The sequence below is a fragment of the Petaurus breviceps genome, unplaced genomic scaffold (genome assembly GCF_028583685.1).
Source record: "Petaurus breviceps papuanus isolate PSGF00001 unplaced genomic scaffold, PetGlider_PUasm1.0 90591, whole genome shotgun sequence".
NCBI lineage: Eukaryota > Metazoa > Chordata > Mammalia > Diprotodontia > Petauridae > Petaurus > Petaurus breviceps.
This window is the reverse complement of record NW_027187280.1, coordinates 1,120,763-1,146,456: the sequence shown is the minus strand read 5'-3', so window position 1 is coordinate 1,146,456 and position 25,694 is coordinate 1,120,763. Positions and strand designations below refer to the sequence as shown.

The 25,694-nt window shown below is 37.9% G+C and overlaps 1 protein-coding gene across 3 annotated transcripts in view; it reads left to right on the top strand.

Annotated features, from left to right (window-relative positions):
- CTNNBL1 (catenin beta like 1) overlaps positions 1-25,694 on the top strand; it is a 210,358-nt gene that overhangs the window by 93,078 nt on the left and 91,586 nt on the right. For all 3 annotated transcript variants that reach the window (XM_069063520.1, XM_069063519.1, XM_069063518.1), the window contains exons 8-10: positions 14,608-14,680; positions 14,926-14,984; positions 16,063-16,211. In XM_069063520.1, the coding sequence (XP_068919621.1) occupies positions 14,608-14,680; positions 14,926-14,984; positions 16,063-16,211 (281 nt within the window). The remainder of the gene's footprint in view (positions 1-14,607; positions 14,681-14,925; positions 14,985-16,062; positions 16,212-25,694) is intronic.

Genomic DNA, 25,694 nt, shown 5'->3' with positions numbered 1-25,694 from the left:
TCTAAAATAGGGAGAGTTGCAATCATATTATCAGACAGAACAAAAACAAATATTTACAACACAAAAAAGGATAAATAAGGAAACTACAGTTTGCTGAAAGGACCCAAAGAAACAAATTTCACTAAGGAAAATTGAACAGAAGACGATAATAGAAATATAAAACAGTGGCAGTATAACAGTCTGTCTGTCTGTCTCTCTTTCACTCTCACTTAGTTTTGGATAAACATAAATAAAAAGATAAGCAATGAGGAAACTATAGAACTGAACAAAGTGCTGGTGACACTAGAACTAAAAGATTTATGACATCTAAATATTATGTGTAGTTCTTTCAACTTTTATGAAAACTATGTATTAGGATACAAAGAAATTGTAAACAAATGTAAAAAAGCAGAAATAGTAAACCTGTCCTTTTCAGACTCTAATGCAATAAAAATAGTACTTGGATTAGGGAACACAAACAAAATGGATACTTAACAGTATATCCTAAATAATGAGTGGGGTCAAAGGACAAATTATAGGAACAGTTATGTGAAAGAAAGGCACAGTACATAGAACACTGGGCCTGGAGTTAGAAGCACTTGAGTTCAAATATCACCTCAGACACTTAGTAGCTTTGTGACCCTGGGCAAGTCATTTAATCTATGTCTCAGTTTCCTCATCTGTGAAACAGGAATTAATAATTAGCACCTACTTACCTCCCAGGGTTGTTGAGGAGATCAAATGAGATATAATCGTAAAGCACTTAGCAGTGTACCTGGCACATAGTAAACCTTTTATAAATATTAGATATTATTATGAAACAACATACCAGAAGTTCTGGGAGTCAGCTAAAACAGGCTTCAAGGGAAAAATTATATCCCTATAAACATACATTAACAAAATAGAAAATGAGAAGATTAATGAACTGAATATGTATAAAAAATTTGAAAGCAAACTTTTAAAAAGCACAAAATGGGAGATATTAAAAATTGGAGCAGAAATAGATAAGTGGAAACCCTCCACTCAAAAAACCCCCACCCAACATAGAAATGATAAATAAAACCAAAATCTGGTTCTTAGAAATGACTAATAAAATGGCTAAAACTTCAGCTGGTCTGTTTAAAAAGAGATCAGGAAATCAACAAAAAAGCAGATGAACAAGATGAAGTCACAACAAAACAAAACAAAAAGAATTATCAGAACCTAGTATGTATAGTTATATACTAACAACATTGAGAACACAAAAGAAAAAGAAGAATACCATCAAAAATATAAAATACCCAAACTAATAGAAGACCAATTAGATATCTTAACCCAATTTCAGGAAAGAAAATAGAACTAGCTAGAAAGGAACTACCAAAGAAAGAACTCTCGGTCCTAATAAAATCACGGGAGATTTCTGTTAAACTTCTAAATAACATTTAGTACCCATACTATGCAAATTATTTTCAAAAATTGAGAAAATACCCTGCCAGAATCCTTTTATGAAGCACGCATAGTTCTGATACCTAAACAAGTATAAAGCACAGAAGGAGAACTATGTTAAAATTTTTGAAATAAAATTCTGTCAAATAGGCTACAGCAGTTTATCCAAGAAATCATTCATTGTGACCATGTTGGATTTATAACAGGCATACACAAATATTTCATCGTCAGGAAAACAAATAACAGTCATATTAAAAATGAAAGCATCCAAAACCACAAGACTGTCTTAATAGATATGGAAAAAACGTCTTTGACAAAGTACAACACCCACTCATGCCAAAAAGAAAGAAGTGAGTGAATAAATGAACCCTCAACTTTATAGCTGTAGAAATTCATTTTTTTAATTTCATAAAATCAGTCAATCAATAAATATTTATTTAAGTGCCTTCTATGTGCCAGGCACTGACTGGAGATACAAAAAGAGGCAAAAGATAGTTCCTGCCATCAAAAGGGGCCCAGTCTAATTAGAGAAAAAATATGCAAACAAATACATATAAAGCAAGCCATCTACAGGATAAATAGAAATTAACAGAAGAAAGGCACTGGAATTAAGATGGGTTGGGAAAGGCTTCCTGTAAAAGGTGGAATTTTAGTTGCAGCTTGAGGGAAGACCCGGAGATAAGTGGTCAGAACAGAGGAGGAAGCACATTCCAGGCATGGAGACTGAGAGAATGCCTGGAGCTGAGAGCTAGAGTGTCTTATTCCTGCAAGAGCCAGGAATAGTGTCATAGGATCAAACAGTACATATTGGGGATTAAGGTGTAAGAAGCCTGGGAAGGTAGGAAGGGGCTAGGTTATAAAAGATTTTGAATGCCAAGGACAGCCTTTTGCATTTACTCCCCGAGGCAATGAAGCCACTGGAGTTTACTGAATGGGGGTGAAGGAGTAGGGGTATGTGTGACATGAGCAGATCTACATTTTAAGAAAATCACTTTAGTAGCTGAATGGAGGATAGATTGGTATGGGGAGAAGATATTTGAGGCAGGCACACTTACCTGCTAGCTGTTGCAGTAATCCAGGTGTGAGGTGATACGGGCCTATATTAGAGTGGTGGCAGTGTCCAAAGAGAGAAGAGGATGTGTTCAAGAGAGGTTGCAGAGTTAAAACCAGTATAGATAGAATATCTTGGCAATAACTTGGAATGGGGGAGGGGGGAGGGTATGCTGTATGTGTGAGACATAGTGAGGAATCCAGGATGACTCCTACGTTGTGAGCCTGAGGGGTGATGGCAGCTAGGTGTCACAGTGGTTAGAGTGCCAAGCCTGGAGTAAGAAAGACTCATCTTCCTGAGTTCAAATCTGACCACTTACTAAGTGTGTGACCCTGAGCAAGTCATTTAACCCTGTTTTACTTCAGTTTCCTCATCTGTCAGATGAGCTGGAGAAGGAATGGCAAACCACTCCAATATCTTTGTCAAGAATACCTGAAGTGGGGTCACAAAGAGTAACTGAAATGACTAAACAACAGCAACAGGAGAGGGGTTAGGGTTTAGGTGGAAAGATAATGAGTTCTGTTTTGGATATATTGAGTTTAAAATGTCTCCTGGACATCGAGTTTAAGATTGGAGGTCAGCAGAGAGATTGTGTCAGGAAAGGTAGATTTGAGAATCTACAGCATAGAAATGGTAATTCAGTCCCCAGAGATCTGATGGGATCACCAAGGGAAGTAATATAAAATGAGAAGTGAGGAGAGCCCGGACAGAACCCAAAGGAACACCTATGGTTAGAGGGTGTGATCTGGAGTGGGATTAAGGAAATAGAGTAGGAGTGTTCAGAGAGGAGGAGAACCAAGAGGAGGGGTGGTATTCTGAGAACCTAAAGAGATGAGAGTATTAAGGAGGAGGGATAGTGTCAAAAATCATAAAGAGATTAAGGAGAATGAGGATTGAGAAAAGGTCATTAATTTGGCAGGAGAGATCAATAGTAACTTTGGAGAGAACAGTTTTAGTGCAATGATAAGGTTGGAAGCCAAATTATGTAGGAAGTAAAGAAGAAAGTGAGAAGAGAAAAAGTGGAGGCTCCTATTATAGGTGGCCTTTTCAAGGAATTAGCTACAAAAGGCAGAAGAGATATAGGACAATAGTTGGCAAGAGCAGAAAGATTACATGAGGGTTTTTTCAGAATGGAAGAGACATGAACATGTTTTTAGGCAGTAGGAAATGAGCCATGTGAGAGGGAAAGATTAAAAATAAATGAAAGAGGGGCGGCTAGGTGGCCCAGTAAATAAAGCTCCGGCCTGGAGTCAGGAGAATCCGAGTTCAGTTCCGGCCTCAGACACTTAACACCCACACAGAAAAACTAGCCATATAACCTTGGGCAAGTTACTTAACCCCAGTTGCCCTCCAAAAGGCAAAAAATAAAAAAAAAATAAATAAATGAAAGAGAGGAGATGATAGATGGGGACAATATTTTGGAGGAGATGGGATAGAATGGGATCACTTGAATAAGTAGAGAGGTTAGCTGTAAAGTCACTTTATGTGAGATAGGGGTGAAGGAAGAGATAATGAAAAAAAGGTACCTGAGTGATAGGAGAGGAGAAGAGGGAAGAAAAGGGAGTTGATGGCGAATGACCTCAGTTTCTTTTTGTTACATATGAGGCAAAGTTCTTAGCTGAGAGAGTGTGGGGAGGATAAGCCATTAGAGGTTTGAGGAGAGATGAAATGTTTTAGAAGGGCCACTGTGGAGAGTGGGATAATGAGTTGATAAGGGAGGTATAGTAGGATTGCATAGCAGCAGTGAGGATATATTGAAATTATGTAACATAAATTTGTAGTGAAGCCCGGGAAAACAACTATAATTTTCTTGATCTTCATTCAGCAGCACGTTTGTAGGCAAGAAGGCAACAAATGGTGGAAGTGATCCAAGACTGAGGTTTGATAGGGCATAATCGGTAATATGATAAGGGGGATAGGGATTCAATGGAGGAGGGACAGTCATATGCAATGGAGATATATTAGAGACTTTCCCAGTACTGGATTAAAGTAAGAATTCCCATTCTGTCCATATTATTTCATATAGTTCTGGAAATGCTATTACTAGAAATAAGAGAAGAAAAAGAAGAGACAAAACTGCATTTATTTTACTGATGATATGATGGTTTACTTAGAAAATCTTAGGTAATCAGCAAAGATGCTAATTGAGAAAATAGCTTCAGCCAAGTTTCAGTTATAAAATAAATCCTTAAAAATGAACAGCAGGTCTATATTATAATAACAAAATTCAAGAGGCTATAATAGGGAAATTCTGTTCAATATATGGGAACAGACAGAAAATACTTATTTGGACTCGGTTGCAAAGTGCTTTTTAAAGAAATAAGGAACCATTTAAATAGCTGAGAGAATATTCAGTGTTTATGGTTGGGCGATGCCAATGTAATAAAAATGACAGTACTGTCAAGGTTAATTTATGTTTTAATGCTATAACAATTACCTTATCAAAAGGATACTTTGCAGATCTTGGTAAAATAATATCAAAATTCCTTTGGAAAAATAAAAATTCTAAAATAGGGAAATAATGAAAAGAGGTCAGAACAAAGAGGGCAAGCACTTTGAGATCTCAAATTGTATTAGAAAGCAAAACCATCGGGGTGGCTAGGTGGCACAGTGAATAAAGCATCAGCCCTGGAGTCAGGAGGACCTGAGTTCAAATGTGATCTCAGACACTTAACACAAAACTAGCCATGTGACCTTGGGCAAGTCACTTAACCCCAATTGCCCTCCAAAAAGCTAAATAAAAAAAAAGAAAATAAAAAAAAAAGAAAGCAGAACTCATCAAAACCGTCTGCTATTAGTTTGAAAAATAGAGAGGTAGATTAAAGGAACAGACTAGATAAGGGAAAAACAAAGGCAGTGGAACTCTACTACATACTGTTTGATAAACCGGAATGGCTAAATTACTTAGGGAAAAATCCCATTTGCTAAAAACTACTGGGAAAATTGGAATGGTTAAACAAGTTGTGGTATATGATTATGATGGAATACTACTGTGCTATAAGAAAAGATGAACTCAATGATCTTCAAAAAACATTGAAAGACTTGCATGAAATGATGAAGAGCAGAATGAGAAACAAGAGAACACTGTATACAATAACAACAATATTGTTTTAAGAATGACTTTGAGGAAAATGGAACAGCAATCTGGCAGAAATTGGGCATAGACCATTCACTGTATTCCTTAATGCATTCTAAATGGATAAGTTACTTTAATATTAACACTAGAAGTACCAGTCACATCATTTGATGTGAAAGGTTTATCCTAATTTTTCTTTTAAGTAAACCTTTTCATCCTATCTCTTTTCTTTGATTTAAGAATAAAAAAATTCACTAGGTCAATTTTACACAGATTTGACCCTCAAGGTATTCTTTAGTTCTGGCCTCCCTAATGTTTAGAGATTATATATTAAAAATAATTAGAAGTGAATCAGATCATATACCTCTCATATCTGTGGGTAAGAAATGTATTATTCTTAACCAGACAAGGGATAGCAGCACTTAACAAAGATAAAGTAGATAACTTTGATTACATGAAACCTGAAAAGCTTTCATAGAAACAAAATTAATCTACCTAGGATAAAAAGGGAAATGATAGAATAGGAAAAAAAAAACCTTTTTATCTAAGTGCTCTCATAAGAGTTTATTATCCAAAATATATAAACAATTTATAATTATATACATAGTGTCACAGACATCTGTGATAGTAATGGAATATAAAGATCCCCCTTTATTGGCTTGGTTTTCAAATTGATTGTGTTAAAACCCAGAGCTTGTTAATCCCACCTGTGGGATGGACTTGTTGATGTGAAAAGAGAGTGCTGAACTGGGAGGAGCTGGTGACATAGATTTGGAAAGACACAGGAGAGAGGCAGAAGAACTTTTTGGAAGCAGCACCCTGGTAGAGGCAGAGAGAGACTGAGAGGATTGCTGAGGGCCACTTTGAATTGCCCTGGACTTTTGAGACCTGCCCCTGGAGCTTCCGAGGACTGAGGAGACATGGCTGTTTTGCTGGTACTTTGTCTGTCTTGATGTTGTTTTGCCAGATTTGTCCACTGGTGAAAGACCGTCCTGTTGTTGAAGAAGTTCTGGAACCTGGCTGTTGGTTAAGAGCTACTGAGACTGTCCTGCAGACAGAGTGAATACTGTCCACTGGTGAAGGACAGTGCTGTTGTTGCAGGAGTCTGGGAACCTTTCTGTTGGTTCAGAAGCCCTGAAGAAGGATTTTCTTGTTGTATGTTTACAGAAATCCTGGGAGAGGGTTTTGCTAATGTTTTCAGGGGTCCTAGGACTGTTCTGCAGACAGGATGAATTAATGAAAAGACTGGCAATGTATCTTGTGGCCTTGCTAAGCTTTGTCTCCCCAGGAACAAAGATTGCTGAGAACTTGCCTAGTGTCAAGATGAAGAAAAGACCTCCATTTGGGTATTAAGTGCTGTGCTTAAACTTGTTGTAACTCTGGGGTAGATTCAATTGTGATGCAGGGGTGGGGAACTTTTGACCTTTTTGTGTTCTATGATTGAACAAATGAATGTACTTTACTTATGATTGGAAACTAATCTCCATTTGAGAAGAGGGGCTTTGTGATAGACTAAATGAAGGTACAGCCTAGGGGTGGAGTAGTATTTAGAACTGCGACTTTGTAATTGATTGAATGAATGTAAGGTCCTGGGGTGGGGTAGTACTTGGAGATTATTTAATCATACTTAGTAAATGCTGTATTTTGAATGATGTCATATTTTGATCTTCTCTGTTCTTAATTTGTCACTGAATAAAATGGAGAGCACCTATGCTGGTATTTTGAACCTTGGGAAGTTGCTTTTCCTTGGCATTACATTACAACATCTTAGTGTGGCTTTAAACTTTAATAGTTTATATATAATAAGTTAGCAAGCTTTTCTTAAGCTCTTACTCTATGCCAGGCACTTTAGTAAGCCCAGGGAATACAAATACAAGCAAGAAGAAAGTCACTACTCTCAAGAAACTTAAATTTTTAATGGGGAATACAACACATTAAAGGAAGTTGAAAAGGAAGTGGGGAGGAAGAAGGTTCTCGGATAGGGTGGCATGGTGGAGAATCCAGACTGTGCAGCCTGGTAAGAAATGAAGAGATGACTGGCAGGGGTTCCCTCCTTAAATGGAGATGCCACAGGGGAAGAGAGGGTATTTCCAAGGTATGAGTATCAGAGCTGAAGTGATCTTTCAGAATGAACAAGTTTCTGGGTCATGTAGTCTGGGGGGAAATGAAATATCTATCTCTCTATGCATTCAAAAGCCATTTCCTAATACATAAACCATTCCCCAGAGGATATGAACAAATAGTTCTCTAATGAATGCAAACTATTAACCATATGAAAGAATGCTCCAAATCACTAGCAGTCAGAGAAAAAGGCAAATCAAAACCCTGCACCTCATAACCTATAATTGGGCTAAGATAACAAAAGATAAGATGTCAGTGTTGGAGGGATTTGGAAGATAAGCACACTAGTGTATTGTTGGTGGAATTGGGAATCAGTACAACCATTTTTGGAAAGCATTTTGAAATTTAGCAAATAAGGGACTGAAATGTCCATACTCTTTGGCCCAGAGATTCCATTACTAAGCCCATTCCCCACTGATAAGACATCCTGTATCTCCAAGTATCTGCTAGACATCTCCACCAGAATTTTTCCTAGCACATCAAACACAACATATGCAAAACTGGATTGATCATCCTTCCCACAAACTGCTTGTCTCTGTTTCCCTCTTTCTTATGATGCACTACTATCCTCAGAGTAACTTAGAATTTAAATCTATTAGACTGTTCCCTTTTATTCACCTTCCATGTATCATCAGTTGCTGAGTCTTGGATTCTACCTCCACGTTTCTCTCATCCATCTCTTCTTAATCATTATCAACTTTTTTTTAAAGATTATTATTGTCTTTCCTCAGGATTAGCCTCCTAACTAACCGGTTTTCCTGCCTTCAGTCTACTAGAGAAGTGCCAGAATTATTTTCTCAAGGCTTAGTTGACCATGTCACTTTCCTGCTCAGAAATCACCAGTTTCCCTGTTGCTTGTAAAGTGAATCCAAACTCCCTTAGTTTGACACCCAAGGTGCTTTACAATCTTGTTCCAGCCTATCTAATAACTTTATTTCACATTACTCTCCTTCATGTACTCTGTTTTATTTTTAAAAATATTTATTTTTTGTTTTCAGCATTCACTTTTAGAAGATTTTGAGTTCTAAATTCCCCTCCCTTCCCCCCTCTGCAAGATAGCATTCAATCTGATTTGGGCTATACATATGTACTCTGTATTTTAGCCAAAATAAACCTCAAACTATTTCTGTAACTTTTCATACTATCCTACCTTCTGTGCATTTGTGCCAAAGAGCCTGGAATATACTCGTTCCTCATCTGCCTTTTCAGAATAATTTCCTTTTTTTAAGACTTGGCTTAAGTGCCACCTCTTTGGATAGCCTTCTGTCATCCCACTTCTCACTTTGCCCTTTCCCCTTCCCATGAAGGAGTTCTCCCTCTCAAGATTCCCTGGAGCACTTGGCTTATCTGTGCATCTGTTGAAGAGGTAGTGATTTGCCTAGAGTCAGGAACAGCTTTGAACATGTCTCCAAGTTAACCCTCATTCCACAATATCAAACTGCTTGTTACTTAAGTAGATAGCCCTTTCTTTCAAGAAGTTTATGGTATAGTTGGGGAAATTAAATGTGCACACATAATTTTAATATGGGTAAAATATAGTTAAGAACTACAAAGTATTATAGAGTTCATAGGAGGATGGGATAATTTCTGGCTTGGGGAATAAGGGCAGGCTTCTTGATGGTTGTAGAACTTGGGTTGGACCCCAAAATATGAGTGGTATTTCAATGGGTTGACATCCTGGGAAGAGTATTCCAGGAATAGGGAATAAATAGTGATCTCAGAATTTGAGAGGGTAAGAATTCATGACATGATATGTGTTCAGGAAATTGTGAGTAGTTTAGTTTTTATAAGTTTCAGCTTTAAAAATCAAGTTCTCTTGAAGTCATGTCTCAAATTGAATTTAGTTTTTTGAAAATTTCCTTGTGCAAAGTTATGTGCTCAACCTGGGAAATACCTTGCAGTCAGTCCACATCAGCCATCAGTTTTATAGATCTCTTAAGGAAGTTAAGCTGGGTCATTCCTGGTCAGCCTGCTGAAAACTCAGTGGGGTATGCTTGTTCTTGATATAGAAAGTATGTCAAGAATACTAAAGAGGGGCAGGGGGTGGGATTTTTGGTGGGGTAGATGCAAGGATGGAACATTTCTCCTTAATATAAAACCAGCTGTTGAACCTTATATTTTAAAGAGCTTCTAGAGTGCTAGATGAGGGGTAAGGAAAACCTGAGTTCATATCTTGTCTTAAGATACTTGCTAACTGCGTGACCCTAGGCAAGTCACTTAACCTTGTTTGCCTCAGTTTTCTCATCTATAAAATGAGTTGGAGAAGGAAAACCAGTATCTTTGCCAAGGAAACCCAAATGGGGTCATGAAGAGTTGGCTATGACTGAAAAACAACTGAACTTGTAGAACTAGCACTCAGGTGATCACTTCCCTCATCATTTTCATTTATAGAATTACTTTTCCTTTTGAAAACTGGAAAGAGAAGGATTCAAGATTACTTCAGATTAGCTGCTATGTCCCATCCCCCACCCCCCCCATTTAAAGTAATAGAAATTATAGAATACTGGTGAAGCTTATTCGGTTTTTCAACTTCATCAAGAATTTGTTGTTTTTTATATTACTGCACTGTTTAGTTCTTGGTAGGATGATAACAGTATAGATTGAAGTCATTTCAAAATACATGAATCTTTGCCGTAGGCATGTCCTTATTTAAACTCTTTGGGTGAACATGTATGCTTCAGGAAGAGAATTGTGGGTAGCAATTTGGCTTTTAAAATATTAACACATTTTTGCATATTTCATGCTGTTTCTTTTTAAGGAGGAAGATTATAGTTTAGGAGGTGATAGGTTTATTTTCAAATTAAATTCTGAGCATTAAAGCATTTTTTTTCCCCAAAGGAATCATTTTGTCCTTTATAAGTATTTTTAGTGAAGCTCATCAAACTAATTAAAATGCTTTTCTTTCAACATAGCTAACTTGTTAACTAATTTGTAGTCTAGTTATATGGTCTAGTAACTTTCATACTTGACCTGAGGTTGAGCCTTAGACTTTGTCACCTTTGATCACCTGCAGCTTCACAATGCCTGCCTTGCCCTCTCCCAGACGCCCTCCCATAGTTACTTGCTGTTCTTTCTCCTTCCCTCCAGCTTACTGGTTCTGGTAGTGGTATTGGATTACTCCTTGCTCCTCTTTGCCACTTTTAGGCTCTCACTTTACCATCATCATTCAGTATCCTTGCCTCTTTTGAGATTCATTCAATTCATATCTATCATCCAGTCAGAATTCTGGCAACTGTTTTCCATAAGATCTCCAGGACATTTTCCTTCCTTCTGCAGTGAGTTTATTACTTGGCCCATAGTGTTTCTCTCCTGTCCTAATACTAGGGATCTTCAGCATACATATTGATTCTCCCTCATATATCTAACTTACCAGTTTCTCCACTTACTCATTTCCTATGACATACTCCTCCACCCCACCACATTTATATACAGAAAATGATCATATTCTTGATCTTGCCATTACCTAAAGTGTTCCACAGTCATGTTCATTAACTCTGAAATTCCTTTATCTGATAGTGATCTATTTTTGTTTCACCTCTCCCTCTGCCTTTCACCTTCAAACCCTGTTCTTCCTCCTCACTACAACCTCCAGTTTCTCCACCCCTCAGTTCTTTCCCAGACCATCAATTCTGCACTGGCTACACTCTCTTTTCTTCTCTGTCTTGGCACCTCAGCCAGTTCAGTTTTTCAAAGATCTTGCCTTTATAACCCCCACCTTGTATCACTCTCTGCTTTTGCTCCTGAGACTGGAGAAAATCACAAAATTGTACTGACTAGGTCCACTACTAATGTAAGTTACATAATATCAACTGGACCCTCACTGCAGTAAGGCAGTCTTTTTAACACCCTTTATATTTCCCTGTTTAATTCACTATCCTTCTCACTACAGTGACTTTTCCAGATCTTTTTATCCTTCCTTAAATCTCCCCTCTCTCCTTCACTCCATTTCACCTGAAGAGGTGGCTCTTCTCCTTGCCAAGGTAAACCCTTCTACCTACACACATGATCACATTGCATCCCATCTTCTCCAACAGATTGCCTCCTCTGTCATCTATACTCTCACTTATCTTCAATCACTAGTGGTCTACTGGCTACTTCCCTGCTGTCTACCATGTTGTGTCCCCCATCCTCAAAAACCCCTCTTCCATCTATCCCTGTTAGCTATCATCTTATACCTCTTCTCCCTTTTGTGGCTGAACTTCTTGAGAAAATTGTCTACAATAGGTGTTTCCACTCCATTCATTCTCTTGTTTTTTTTTCTTTTGCTTTTTGGAGGGGGGAGGGCAGGGCATTTGGGGTTAAGTGACTTGCCCAAGGTCACACAGCTAATAAGTGTTAAGTGTCTGAAGCCATATTTGAACTCAGGTCCTTCTGACTCCAGGGCAGGTGCTCTATTCACTGTGCCTCCTAGCCACCCCATTCACCCTCTTCTTTATTCTTTGCAGTCTGGCTTCCAAACTAATAATTTAAACAAAATCACACTCCCGTGTTCTTAAATTGCTAAATTGCTAAGGCCTTTTCTCAGTCCTTTTCCTTTTTGACCTAAGCTTGCAGCTTTTGATATTGCTGATCTCTCTCTGCTCTTTGATGCTCATCTCCTTAGGTCACATTGTTGTGCCTGGTTCTTCTCTTGCCTGTCTGACCATTACTGTTTCTCCTTTGCTGGATCGATGTCCTAGTCATGCCTGCTTACTGTGAATGTCTCACAGAGCTCTGTTTTGGATCCTCTATACCATTCCATTTAGTGATCCCATCAGCTCTTATAGTTGTAGTTATAACCACTATGCAGATTATTCTTAGATCTACTTGCTCAGCCTTAACTGCCTATTAGACATCTCAAACTGGATGTCCTATAGATTTCTTAAAATCAACATGTCTAAAACAGAACTTATATTTTCCTCTCAGTACCTCCCTTCCTTTTAACTTCTACTTGCTGTAGAAGGTACCACTGTCTTCCCAGTTACTAACCCAGGCTTTTTAAGCCCTTTTAGACTTGGTTCCAACCCATCATTAAACCCCGCCTTTCTTTAAACATTCAGGCTAAAATTGATGTTCTCTTTGTTCTTCACATTTAGCATTCCATCTCTCACCTCTCATGTCTTTGCATTAGCTCTCTCTCATATCTGAAATACATTCCCTCGCCACTTCTACTTCATAGTTACCTTCAAGACACCCCTCACATACCTCTTAACCAATGTTTTTCCTAATCCTCCCCTAACCCCAAATGTTATTTCCCTCCCTTGCTACCTTGTATTTATTTTGTATTTTTTATTAACAGAAGTCTATTTTTTTCTCCATCCCACCTCCCTACCCCATTAAAAATAGATAATTTTCTTTCTTGACCCCGTATAAAAAATTTATGTCTCATTGTGTACTGTGAGTCCATCACCTCTCTGTCAGGAGATGAAAAGCACATTTCATCATCAGTCCTCTGAAATCATGGATAGTCATTGCACTAATTATAGTTCTTACAGCTTTAGAAGTTCTTTTTTTTTTTCCTTTTGGAGGGCAATTGGGGTTAAGTGACTTGCCCAAGGTCACACGGCTAGTTTTTGTGTTAAGTTTCTGAGGTCAGATCCGAACTCAGGTCTTCCTCACTCCGGGGACGGTGCTCTATTCACTGCGCCACCTAGCCACCCCCTAAAGTTCTTTCTTTTTAGTGTTATTGTTTTATAGATTATTTTCCTTGTTTTGCCTAGTTCATTCTGCATTGGTTTATAAAAAATTTTTCATTTTTCTAATGAACATATTTTAATTATAATATAATAGATTATAAATTGTTTTTCTGATTCTGCTTAGTTCATTCCATATCACTTCATCTGAATCTTTCCTTGTCTCTTTGAAATCATGTTTCCTCATTTCTTGCAGCAAAATAGTGTTCTGTCACATTCATATACCACAATTTGTTCAGCTATTTTTTTCTGTGTATATTCATTCTGTATATACTTATATATGTGCATATTTTCTATCCCAATAGAATGTAAACGCCTTGAGTGGAGGGGTGATTTCATTTTTTTTTGTCTTTGTATCCCTGAGATCTAGCATAGTGCCTGCCACATAGTGATTAATAAATTCTTGTTGATTGTTTGGCTAATCAAATTATTGTTTTGGTTCTCTCTTTCCCTTGTCTCTCCTGATCTGTGAGAATTAATACTTTTCTGATTGCCCTAGAGGAAGTGGCATTAAGTTATGTGATAAAGGTCAGATAGACCTAATTCTTATATGTCCAGTAGAATGAATGAATGAAGAGTATTTTTAATTGCTTACAAAATAGGATGTATGTTGTATGCTAATATAGGCATTCTTCTGCTACAGTACTATTTTAATTTATTATCTTTTGGGAGTGACCCTGTGTTGCTGAGGGTACATGAAAGAGCTTCAATGGGCCTAGTGGGCTGTGTGTCTCTTGTCCAACAAGTCTAGCTTTGCTAAATACAGAGAAACTCATCCCAATTAAGGTTGCCTCTTTTTTTTTTTTGCTTTGGCCTTCACAGTTCATTGAGATCACTTGGTAAGGTATGGAGGAGGGAGCATCTATACTAATGAAAGTGTTGAGCTTTTTAAGCACTCAAATCATGTGGACATTAGTAATCTGAAAGAGTTCCAGACTGCCCAGGAAGGAATCATATGTGAGCAATGGCCTCACTACCTTTTAGTGACTGACGTCATCTTCATTCTGGCCTATTAGATGCCATTCTCTTTCCCCCTGTCCCTAACCCCTTCCCCATGACCACTAAAACCTTATTTTGGACCATTAGTCTCTTCATCATTCTTGAATTTATCATCTAGCATTGGATGCATAGAGAAAGATAATGCATTGTGGCCATTTTTTCAGTCCTTTAAATATCTCTTCCTTTTCTTATTTCAAGCATTGATTTTGGCAATTATGTAAAAACTCATTCTGTTGCCTTGATATCCCAATTATGATTTTCTCATTTCCCATATTTCCCAACAGGCAAAAATGCCTTTTGATGCCAACAAGCTCTACTGCAGTGAGGTGCTAGCCATTCTGCTCCAGGATAATGATGGTAAGGTGTCATCCCACCCCCCACCATATTGATATTCTGTTAGGTTAGGAGCAAGGCTTGTTTCAGATCATGACTGTGTTCGCCTGTCTTTGGTGTCCCCTTTGCTTTTTCTCTTGCTCTCTCTGCAGCTTTGTACCCTGTCAGGCTGTATTGATTTTGTTTGCTGATGTATCAGTGTTAGACGGCTGTAAAATCTGACAGTTAGCTTCATTTTTTTTTCTCCCATTATTTTTTTTCCTTTTTAGACAACAGGGAATTGCTTGGGGAACTGGATGGAATCGATGTGCTTCTTCAGCAGTTATCTGTGAGTAATTCTCATGCTTCCTGCCTGCCATTAAGATACACAGCCTAGTTTAAATGGGAGGTGGGGCCGGAAATAGTGGCAGGAGATTTATGACATGTGATATAAGCAGGTTTGGAGATGTGTTGGCAGGCCAGAGGTTGTTTGCTGCAGTCCCATTGGAGGCACTTGGTTTGCCTCTCTCTCTGGGCCATTTGCTCTCTACGTTATACTTGCTTCCCTGTATTTCGTTTTGATTATTATATGTTAGGCAGCTTATGCACAAAAAAAGAGGTGTGCCTCAGCTCTCAGAAGATCTGGCTAAGATACCACATTGTCTTTACTGTAGATCTGATTTTCATATTTCCAACCCTTCTTTCTCACCAAGATGCATTGATGCAAGGAACTTAAAAGTTCTTTTCTGGTGAGAAAGGAGCAGATTTTAAACTTCTGGAAATGGACTGTACTGGGGTGCAGGGAAAGAATGGTATTTGGAGAATAGTATGATAAGTTGGTGATTGCCACCTGTAAATAGTTAGGAAAGAAAAAGAAAGATAGTTGAAACACTGGTACTCCGACAGCCTCAGAACTAGTAGTTCCCAAATACTGGCAAGATTTCTTCTGGCAAGTCTCATCTGAGCTACTCTGAAAACAGAACTGAAAAAGATCTTTTGGATGAAATATTGTGGTTATTGGGGAGTTGCTGGATTTCCCTTGGGAGTTTGCATACAGCTCCATTTTTGGTGTTGGCAACATTAAGTAACTTGGCTTCATTCTGAATAGAGAACTGCTAAATATCCATAAATTTCACAGTTTTGGAAGGTGCTTAGTCATATTCCTTTCAGATTAGATTTATCTGTAGTACATCATATGTTCATACATTATTGAATAGTTTTTCTCCTGGTTATTTCTAACCAGTGGGCAAAACAACATAAGGATCAGTTTCTCTAAAATGGAAATTAGTTAATAGCAGGTGGTAGATTCAGATAATCAAGTTGTGGAGCCATGCATGTGAAGTGAACTTAAAGAAGCTTTCATGGTTATTTACTGAAAGAAATTCTCTTCATGAGCATGAAGTCTCTGCTGCTATTTGGAATTGCAGGTATTTAAACGGCACAATCCTGGTACAGCAGAAGAGCAGGAAATGATGGAGAACTTATTTGATTCACTCTGTTCCTGTTTAATGCTTAGCTCCAATCGTGAGCGTTTCTTGAAGGGAGAAGGTCTCCAGCTGATGAATCTCATGCTCAGGTATGTTCAACTGGTCTTCTGGCTTGTGTCTTTCCTGACTCCCCCATTATTCTATCAATGTAAACACCCAACCACTGTGACTGAGGGCTTTTTTCCTGTGAGCTTCTTGACCTTGTAATTTGTTAAAATATTTCTCCCTCCTTTCCCCTCTTCCCTTAACTCCCCAACGTGATGGTTGAACTTCTTTTAATAGCTTCTGAGGGGCAAAGTCATCTTGAGCTTTTTATCACCCATCATTACATCTCATTCTTATTAAACTTCTATTAGCTTTGGTGATACCTGGTATTTTTCTTTTCTTGAATACAGAAGTGTTTGGAAATTCCAATGATTGATCTGCGCCTTTCAAGTTAGACTGCATTTTCCTTATAGTATTCCCACGGATAGTTGTAATTTTTGCCGCTAATAACATATTATGCCAGGCAGCTATTGTTGTTGTTTGCCTTCGCTCTCAAAGAGGACCTTTACGTCACAAAGGTGATGCCATGACTTGCAATTGAATTGGCTTTGAGTGAGGGAGATCCCCCTCCAGAGCCATCTAAGTCCAGTGGTAAGAGATAGATCAGGACAACTAGAGACCCTCCCCCCATCCCACCAGGCATCACGGTAGATAGAATATTGGATCTGGAATCAGGAAGACCTGAATTCAAATCCAGCCTCAGACACTTGCTACTTCTGTGACCCTAGGCAAATCATGTAACCACTTTGCCTCCATTTCCTCATCTATAAGATGGGGATAATAATAGCACCTACTTTCCAGGGTTGTTGTGAGGATCAAATGAGATACTATTTGTAAAGTACTTTGCAAACCCTAAAGCACTATATAACTGGTAGCTGCTGCTACTGCTGTCATTACTACTACTATTATTACATTGGACTCTATTTTACAAGCTTGTATGTTGAAAGGGGCTACATTGATCATCTCCTCCAAGACTATATCTAATCAGGAATCCCCTATACAGAAGACTTTGACAGTGGTTCTTCTGCTTCTAGTTTATCGATTTTGCTGTCATGATTCTCATAACTCCAGTGATTCACAGAACTGTGGATAGGTATTAGAGTTCATTTTTCCCCATATGCTTTGTTTTCCAGATGAAAAAACTGAGGACAAAAGAGGAGAAGCTACTTACCCAAAATCAAACAGTGAGTGAGAGACAGTGCCAAGACTTAAATCCAGACCTCTGTCTAGTGCCCTTCCCAGTGTGCCACTGTGCCTTCCAATTGTTGGATAACAGTAATTGTTAGTTTTTCATAGAGTGACACAATATGCTTCCCTGTGACTTTAACCTGGAGGTCTTCTTTAAAGGAAAATATTGCTAAAATCTTTCCTATAAGGCATAATTGTCCAAAGTGGTCCAGGTATGGTCCCATGGCCAAGTAGTAAGCTTATTGTGGGAAAAGTTTTTTTTTAATTGTTTTTTGGATAAATTGCCATTAGGGACATTGGCAGCTTTTTAGAAATTATGGGCAAGGGTCACATAGTATGGGAAGGAATAGAGAAGTTGTGATTTATGCTTGTTGGAAGAGGCACCCATACTGATGAAGTAATATCAAAAGCAAGTGGATAAAATGTGACTCCAAGACCTCCAGTGTTTGCTTGATCCTTTTTCTAATAATATTCTCCTAAAGCCTCTGGATTGTTTATCCCTGTTAGCACTTTAATTGCCCCTATTTTGTTGAAATGACCACAGAAAAGAAATTAAAAAGATACTTTCTAACCTTAAAACTGCATTCTTTGGGGACCTTTCCATATTGTCTGTAATGCTAAGTTGCCACTGTCTTTCAGCTGTTTTGTGCAAATATGAAATGATGCATTCCTGTAGCATATGGCTTTGTAATGTGTACCAGTGGGAAGCTGAATAAATAACCAGAAATAGAGATTATTCAAACAGGAATGTTGAGATTCCTTAAAGATAATTATAAAACAAAGCTCCAAATCAAAAGGATGAAGGACTCCACTTCTCAAAGATCTTTGAACTTTTTAATTTTAAATGCTAAAGTGGATGCTATGTTTGTCTTGAAACCCTAATTAGCTGAATCACCTGACTCAGCATTTCCTTTTTCTTCTCTTTTGGTTTTGGTTGTTTTTCTTCTGTAGCATCTGAAATAGAAGATTTAATTGGGAAGGACTAAAAAAAAAAAACCAAACCATACCATGCCTGACTGGAGAGAGCCACTTAATTGTTTTCAGAAAACCTAGAGCTGAATCCAACTGCAGAATTTTAAAGATTAGGAAACTAAGACATAGAGATGTAAAGTGACTTGTCCAGAGTCACAGATCAAGGAGTTGAATCCAAGTTGTCCATAAATATAGGGCACTTTCCACTATACCCCGTTGCTCACCACACATTTCAGAAAGTTCTTCTAAGGAACAGGTGATTGAAATGGGCCCTGGTGTTGAAATAGGCCCTGGCATCCAGAAATTGTTTTACCTCCACATTTGCAGATTCCAGCTTCTATTTTGGTAGTCAATAGTTTGGATGTAAGGAACATTGTCTTTCCCTTAGTTTGACTTATTGCATTAATAACTTGTGTAGGATTAAATTTCTTGGCCATTAAATTTTGTCAGTGACATAAAATCACAGTGCGGTTTGAGTTATTGAGGTAACTAAGTGGGGCAGTTGATAGAGTACTGGGTCTGGAATCAGGAAGGCCTGATTTCAAGGTAGGACTTAGATATTTACTAGCTATGTGATTCTGGGCAAATAATTCAACCTCTGTTTGCCTCAGTTTTCTCAACTTTAAAATAGGAGGTTATGGGAATACCTACCTTTCAGGGTAGTTATGAAGATCAAATGAGGTAATATTTGTAAAATGTTTAACATAGTACTTGGTACATAATCTTCCCTCCCACCCCCTTTCTACTGCCCTCTCTCTCCACCCTTTCCCTTTCCACTTCTCCCTACCCCCCTGCCAACCCTTATGTTGTTTTCACCTGGACTACTATGTTGGAGATCATTTTTTTCTTTTCACACCATTAGGAAAACTCTACTATTGTTGACTATTACCAGATGTGAAGTCTAGGGCACTGGAGGCCTTCTCTTTGTCATTTTTTCCCTGCCTAGTAAAAACAAAACAAACAACCAATCTTTTTTTTTTTTCTGACCCTCAAGGCATGGTTGTCTCAGTGAAAGAAAGCTGAATATTTTGTAACTATAATGATCAGTCTCAGCTTCCAAGAACATATATGGAAATGCACTGCCTTCCTTTTAGCTGGAGAGGTGGGAAGACCTTGGGTTGCAGTACAGCATATGCTGTCAGATGTGATTGTTGTAGGGTTGGTTTTTCTGACCTGTTTTTCTTTGTTACAAGGAAAGGTTTATCACAGGAGTGGAGTGAGCAATTGGCATACTTAGAAATGACTATGAGGTAAAACCAAAAGCCATCAATAAAACTTTTTTATAAGAAAAGGAGATCTTGGAAGACTACATTTTAATATATTTTAAAATTATGAAAGTATTCTGGTTTATCTGTTCTAATTACTTTTTAAATTTTGGTACTAGTTCCCTGAGGCATTTTCAAGAAAGGTACATTTAAAAATAAAACTATTTTTTTAATAGAAAGAAAAAGAGAAACATCATAAAACATATGATCACATTTATATGTGGAAAGATCTATGAGATCATAAAGGCACAATCTATGCCTTTATGGAGCTTAAAATTTAATTGAGGAATAAGACAGCATACATAGGTAAGGTAACTAAGTGCGTTAGAGGTGAAAATTTTTGTTTTAGCACCTAATGAATCAGTTCTCACACTGTTGTAGGATCAAATTACTTGCAAATAGCACCTTTTATGCTAATTGTATTGTAGGTTGAAAGTGTTATTTTCAGGAAAACAGTTTACAAACAAAAGTTGGAAAGGGATCTTGGTCATCATCCAAATCAATTTCCTATTTCATATACAGGAAACTAAGGCCAAGTGAATCTGGGGGCCCATCACAAAATAGGACATACTGAATATTTTCTTAAAGCAATAAGCATATGGAAAAATTCTGAAGAGCAATGCATAATGGAGCTGGTGGTGGACTGTATAATGTTGCTCTTGCAGACTGGAAGGTGAGATTACTTCCAGGGTCAGTATGGTGTGGTAGAAAGTGTGCTGGATTTGGAGTCGTGTCCAAAGTCACCTTTGGCACTTAAAAGCTGATTACAGACCAGGGGCGAGTCATGGACATGCTGAACAGCTATTCCCTGTAAAAACAATATCTATATCAACCTGAGAAGGTTGTTGTAATGATCAAGTGGGAAATAAAGTAAATAAAATGCCTTACAACTTGCAAAATGTTTGACAAACATCACTTGTTAAAATGATGCCATACAAAGGGTTTTGTTAGAAGTCTTGTGTTCCTAATATATTAGTGTCTTCCATAATAGGCTATGTTTTTTTTTTTACTCTTTAGGATCACCAGTTTTGAAAATGACTTCGGAGTTTAAAAAAAGATTTGTTTGTTCAGCCAGTCTTTTTAAAAACAGCATGTGCTCAGCACTGTGCTAGGCACTTTGGGGGTAGGTAGGGTATGGCAGGCAGAATATGAAAGTTAATATATAATCCTATAGTCTTTTTGTTTAGGGAAGTTGTGTAAACTAATGCTAAAAATTAAAATGATTTGGCAGTCATTCCTGAAAGAGGGAGTCTAAAGCAAAAAATCCTGTTTCCTATGCTGGGATCTTTCTAATTATATTTCAGTAACACTTCATGGATCTGTGATTTTACCATCTTGATCAGTGCTGATCTACATATATCTAAGTAGATGTCCTATAGTTGCTATGGCTGAAAAAAATAATCATTTGGTGGCTAATGATTATTCTTCTGTAAATGAACCTTTCTGCACTCAGACAGGCTGGTCTTGTAGCCATCCTCCATGTTGGCATTGAAGTTACCCTGGATTCTTGAAGACTATCCCATAGACTATCCCCATTCCCTTTAAACCCTACCCCGGAACTTTTCATTTGTTGAAGTTGAATCCTTAAAAGCCGCATTCAAATATTACTTTCTCCATGGTATCTTCCTTGATCCCCCTTTCTCAGTTAATAAAGTCCTCCCAAGTCAGACCTTGCCTAGCATTTTGTTTTAAAGCTAATTCACTTAACATGAATTATGTATATTTTAGTTATGTATTTATGTGTGTTGTCTTATTCTTCTACTAGACTTTAAGCTCCCTGATGGTAATAACTGTATCTTGTCTAAAATTTGTATCTTCTTAAAACATAACTTTTGTATCCAATAACATTTAATAAATGTTTGTTGAATTGAAGCTCTGGCAGGTCCTTCTAAGCTGAAAAGACTTCAAGTTATAGGTACAGTGACAAACTGTATATCTGCCTCTTGAGGATCTGCCTCCATTGGATTTCAGAATTCTCTCCAAACTCAAGTTCATTGTCTTTCTGCCTAAGCTTCTTCAATTTAGCGAGTATTAATGCCTGCTATGGGCAAGGATATACATCCAGACCCTCTCTCTAGGAGCTTATAATATAATGTTTGCTCGGGGATGGGGATGATAAATGCAAATCACTGTGATAATAGGGAACAGTACAAAGGAAAAGGTTAGGTAAAGTACTTTTGAGAATTTTGAGGGCAGGGACTGGGTTGGGGAATAGAAGGAGAAGGGCATATAAAAGGGAAAGAATGATAATAATAATAACCAACATTTATGTTGTCCTAACCTTGTACTGGCACTGTGCTAAACTAAGTGCTTTTTTTACAGAGCTCTCATTTGATCCTTACAACAATTTTGGGAGGTAGCTGATGTTACTACCCCCATTTTACAGATAAGGAAACTGAGACAAACAGAGGTTAAGTGACTTGCCCTAAGTCACACAACTAGAATGTGTCTGAGGCTGCATTTGGACTTGGGTTTTCCTGAGTCCAGGTGTGGCACTCTAGCCACTGTACCACCTAGCTGCCTCAGTGGTCCAATTTGTCTGGGACATAGAGTCTATAAAGAGAAGCAGTATGAAAAAGAAATGAGCAAGTAGGTGGGCTGGCAAGATAGTGGAAGGCTTTGAATGCCAACTAGTTGATGTATTCAGAGAGGGAAATGTCAAAGATGACCGAGGTTTCAATCCTGAATGACTGGGAAGATGACAGTGCTCTCTTATAGAGGGAAGGGCAGTTTTGGGGGAGAGGGCTGAGAGAGATAAGTTCAATTTTGAATATGTTGAGTTTGAAGTTTCAACGCATCTGGGTAAAGATATTCTGTAGGCAGTTGAGCTAGATCTAGGAGGAAGTTGAAGGTGGAACTGCTCTAATTTGTAGCTATGGGAGTAGATGAGATTGAATTTAGAAAGAAGAGAATAGGATCAAGGGAAGACCCTTACAGGGCACCCATATTTAAGGGGTGGAAGGGTATTTCTACTTTGTAGTTTAGGAATTTATTTCCTCTAACTTTCATATACATGAGTTTTGAGGTTTTACGGTATTTTTTTTTTCCTTTCGGTGATCTTTTTTTGTGTGTTGTTGGTGCCATTTTCCTCTGCCTTGCAGGATCTTGTTCTCTCTACCACCATCTTTAAATCTACCCTCTCCCCTAAGTGCTATTTTAGTTGTCCAGTTGCTTATTTTCATTCATCTGTTAGAGTATCTGGATTTCAGAATCCTTGACAGGATCAATACTAAGAAAGCTAGTTTTTTGTTTTGTTTTGTTTTTAAAGACAGAAGGAGAGATGAAGAGATCTAGGGAAAGCACAAAGGTTTGCTGAGGTAATATTTTAAAATGATGTTAGTGCAGCAAAAAAAAAAAATATGGATAGGGTCCTAGAGATTAGGAACCATTGAAAAAAGAGTTCTTGTATAAGAAAGCCAGAGAGGCAAGAAGGAGGGGGAGGGTGTGGCTAAAAGGAAGCAATGCCCAAGCCTTTCAAGGTTTGAAATATATTTTGGGGACTCTAGAAATAATTCTAGGGTACATGAGAATGTAAACAACTGAGAGGAGGATAGGAAACATCTCTTTGGGACCTGTGTGCTTCTGATGTTGCAGTATACACTAGAAATGAAATGACAATCTTACATACTATACTGGTTCAGATATACTTACAGTGTTTTCACAAATCTGATTTGTACAAAACCTGTGATCTCATTGTTTTCTGGTTGCTTTTCATTTGAACAGGTTCTAATGTTCTCAAATCATAGTGCTTTGTTTATAGGCAATGCTTAATAAGTGTTTTTGCAGCCATTCATTCATTCATCCATTCATTCAAGAAACAGGGTAAGTGTATAATTTATAGTTTGTCTTCACCCCTTGATTTTAATAGTTAAAAATGCACTGAGGCATCTTTTCTACACAGTTGGGGCCATTCTAGACAAACACACATATCCTAACACTCCAGCAGTGTCGTCTTTCCTTCTCTGCTTCCATCCCTCTTTCCCTCCTCTCCAGTTGTGTGTTTCACAGCAAGTGCATGTTTTTTATACAGTGGTTTTCTATACCTCCACTGATATCATCTCCAGGTGCCTTATAGTGGCATAGAGAAAATGCTAGGCCTTCAAAAGCTGTAAGAGCAAAGTACAAGCTCTGGCTGGTCCTACAAAGCTGGAAAGGTTTCAAGTATAGGTGCCATTCCCCAGTAGATAACTGGTCACAATATATCAACAAATAGTTCTAAAAAGAATTGTAGGCTATTAACAACCATATGAGAGAATCTACCAGGTCACTAAAGATAAAAGAAAAGCAAATCACAAAAGTCTTTAGGCTTTGTCTCACTAGTGCAAATTGGCAAAGATGACAAAAGACAGGGTGCTGATGTTGGAATAGATGTGGGTAGGCAAGACACACTGGTACATTGATGGTGGAACTGTGAATCAGTACAACCATTTTGGAAAGCAATTTGGAAATTATGCAAATAAAATGACTAAAATGGCAATGTCCTTTGATCGAAGAGATTCTATTATTAGACTTATATCCCAGGGAGACCATTGATAAGAAAAAACCCCACGTACCAAATATTTCTAGTAGCACTTTTTATGATAGCAAAGAAACAGTTGAAAACAAAGAAGATGCTCATCAGTTGGGGAATGGCTAAACAAATTGTGGTACGTGAATGTAATCATTACTGTACTGTAAGAAGTGACAAATGTGACAAATACAGAGAAGCAAGGAAAGATCTAACTGAACTGATGCAGAGTGAAGTAAGCAGAGTCAAGAAAACAGTAAAAACAGTGACTATAATAATGTAAATGGAAAGAGCAAGCCCACAAAAAAGTCAGGAGTATTTCAGAACTATAAAGAATAAGCCTGACTCAAAAGAAGAGAAATGGAAAGACTCCTACCCCAGCCCTATGGCAAAGGGGAGGTCCAGAAGTGTTGCACATTGTACATATTTTCATAGTTTTTTGATGTTTTGACCAGAGCTTTTTTTTCCTTCTGTCTTTAAAAATGCTGTTTGTTATATATGATGGCTCTCTGGCATGGAGATGGGGAGGGATACCAGGGAAAACATGGTGATGTAAAAACACAAAAGGCATCAATTAAAAACTTATTTTTTTCAAAAATTACCAATTCAGTAATAACATTGTGTTTGTGTTTTCTGAAGATGAACAACCTATCTCAGTTAAGAGGATCTCACCACTAAATGCAGGCCACCAGATGCCTCTTTTTCCATACAGTAACTCATGAAGCCAACTTTCTAAGGAATAGAGGGGTTGAGATGTGTGTTGGTGAAGTGTATAGGGGGATAATAAGATAATGGCTTTTTTTTTTTGAATCACTGAAGTAATTTTTGTGCGTGATTTTTTTACTATCTGCCTGCATTATTACTTTCCCTTCTAAAGAGATCTTATTTGAGGGATATTCAGTAAGGCCTCTGTTTGGACCAGTACCCAGTACTGTGACTGATTATATATAAGCAATATTCTTTCTTGTGTATAAGGTAGCTCAGTTATTGTTCTTTGTCTTTAGAGATTTAAGAGTCCTAGGGCAAGAAGAGAAAGGTTCAAAGAGTTAGACTGGATAAAGGTCTAGGAATGCCTTTACATAGTGGGAAATGACTGATGGCTACGTTTGCAGGTGGGAGATTGGGGGAGAGTATTCACATATGGAGAAATTGAGATTGTGCAGTTTTTAAAAGCTCCCCAGAAGCTTGGTGGCCATTTTATGACTAAAACAAAAATGCACATATAGACAAAGTTAAGGTGCAGCAGGAGATTGAGTTGTAGTAGATGTGCTAATTGCCACTGAATGAAACTGCAGTGCAACTATATGCCTTTTTTTATTCCTTAAGAAGCATTTATTAAGGGCATTCTTTGTGCCAGGCACTATACTAAGTGCTTTACAAAACAAATGTTCCATTTGGATCTCATAACAAACCTGTGAAGTTGGTGCTATTGTTATCCCCATTTTATAATTGAAGGAAACTAAGGCAGAAAGTGGTTAAGTGACTTGCCCAAGGTCCCACAGCTATTAAATATCTGAAGGTGAATTTGAATTCAGCTCTTCCTGGTTCTAAGCCCAGCACTTCGATTGCAAGCGTCTTTAGGATAGTTGCCACAA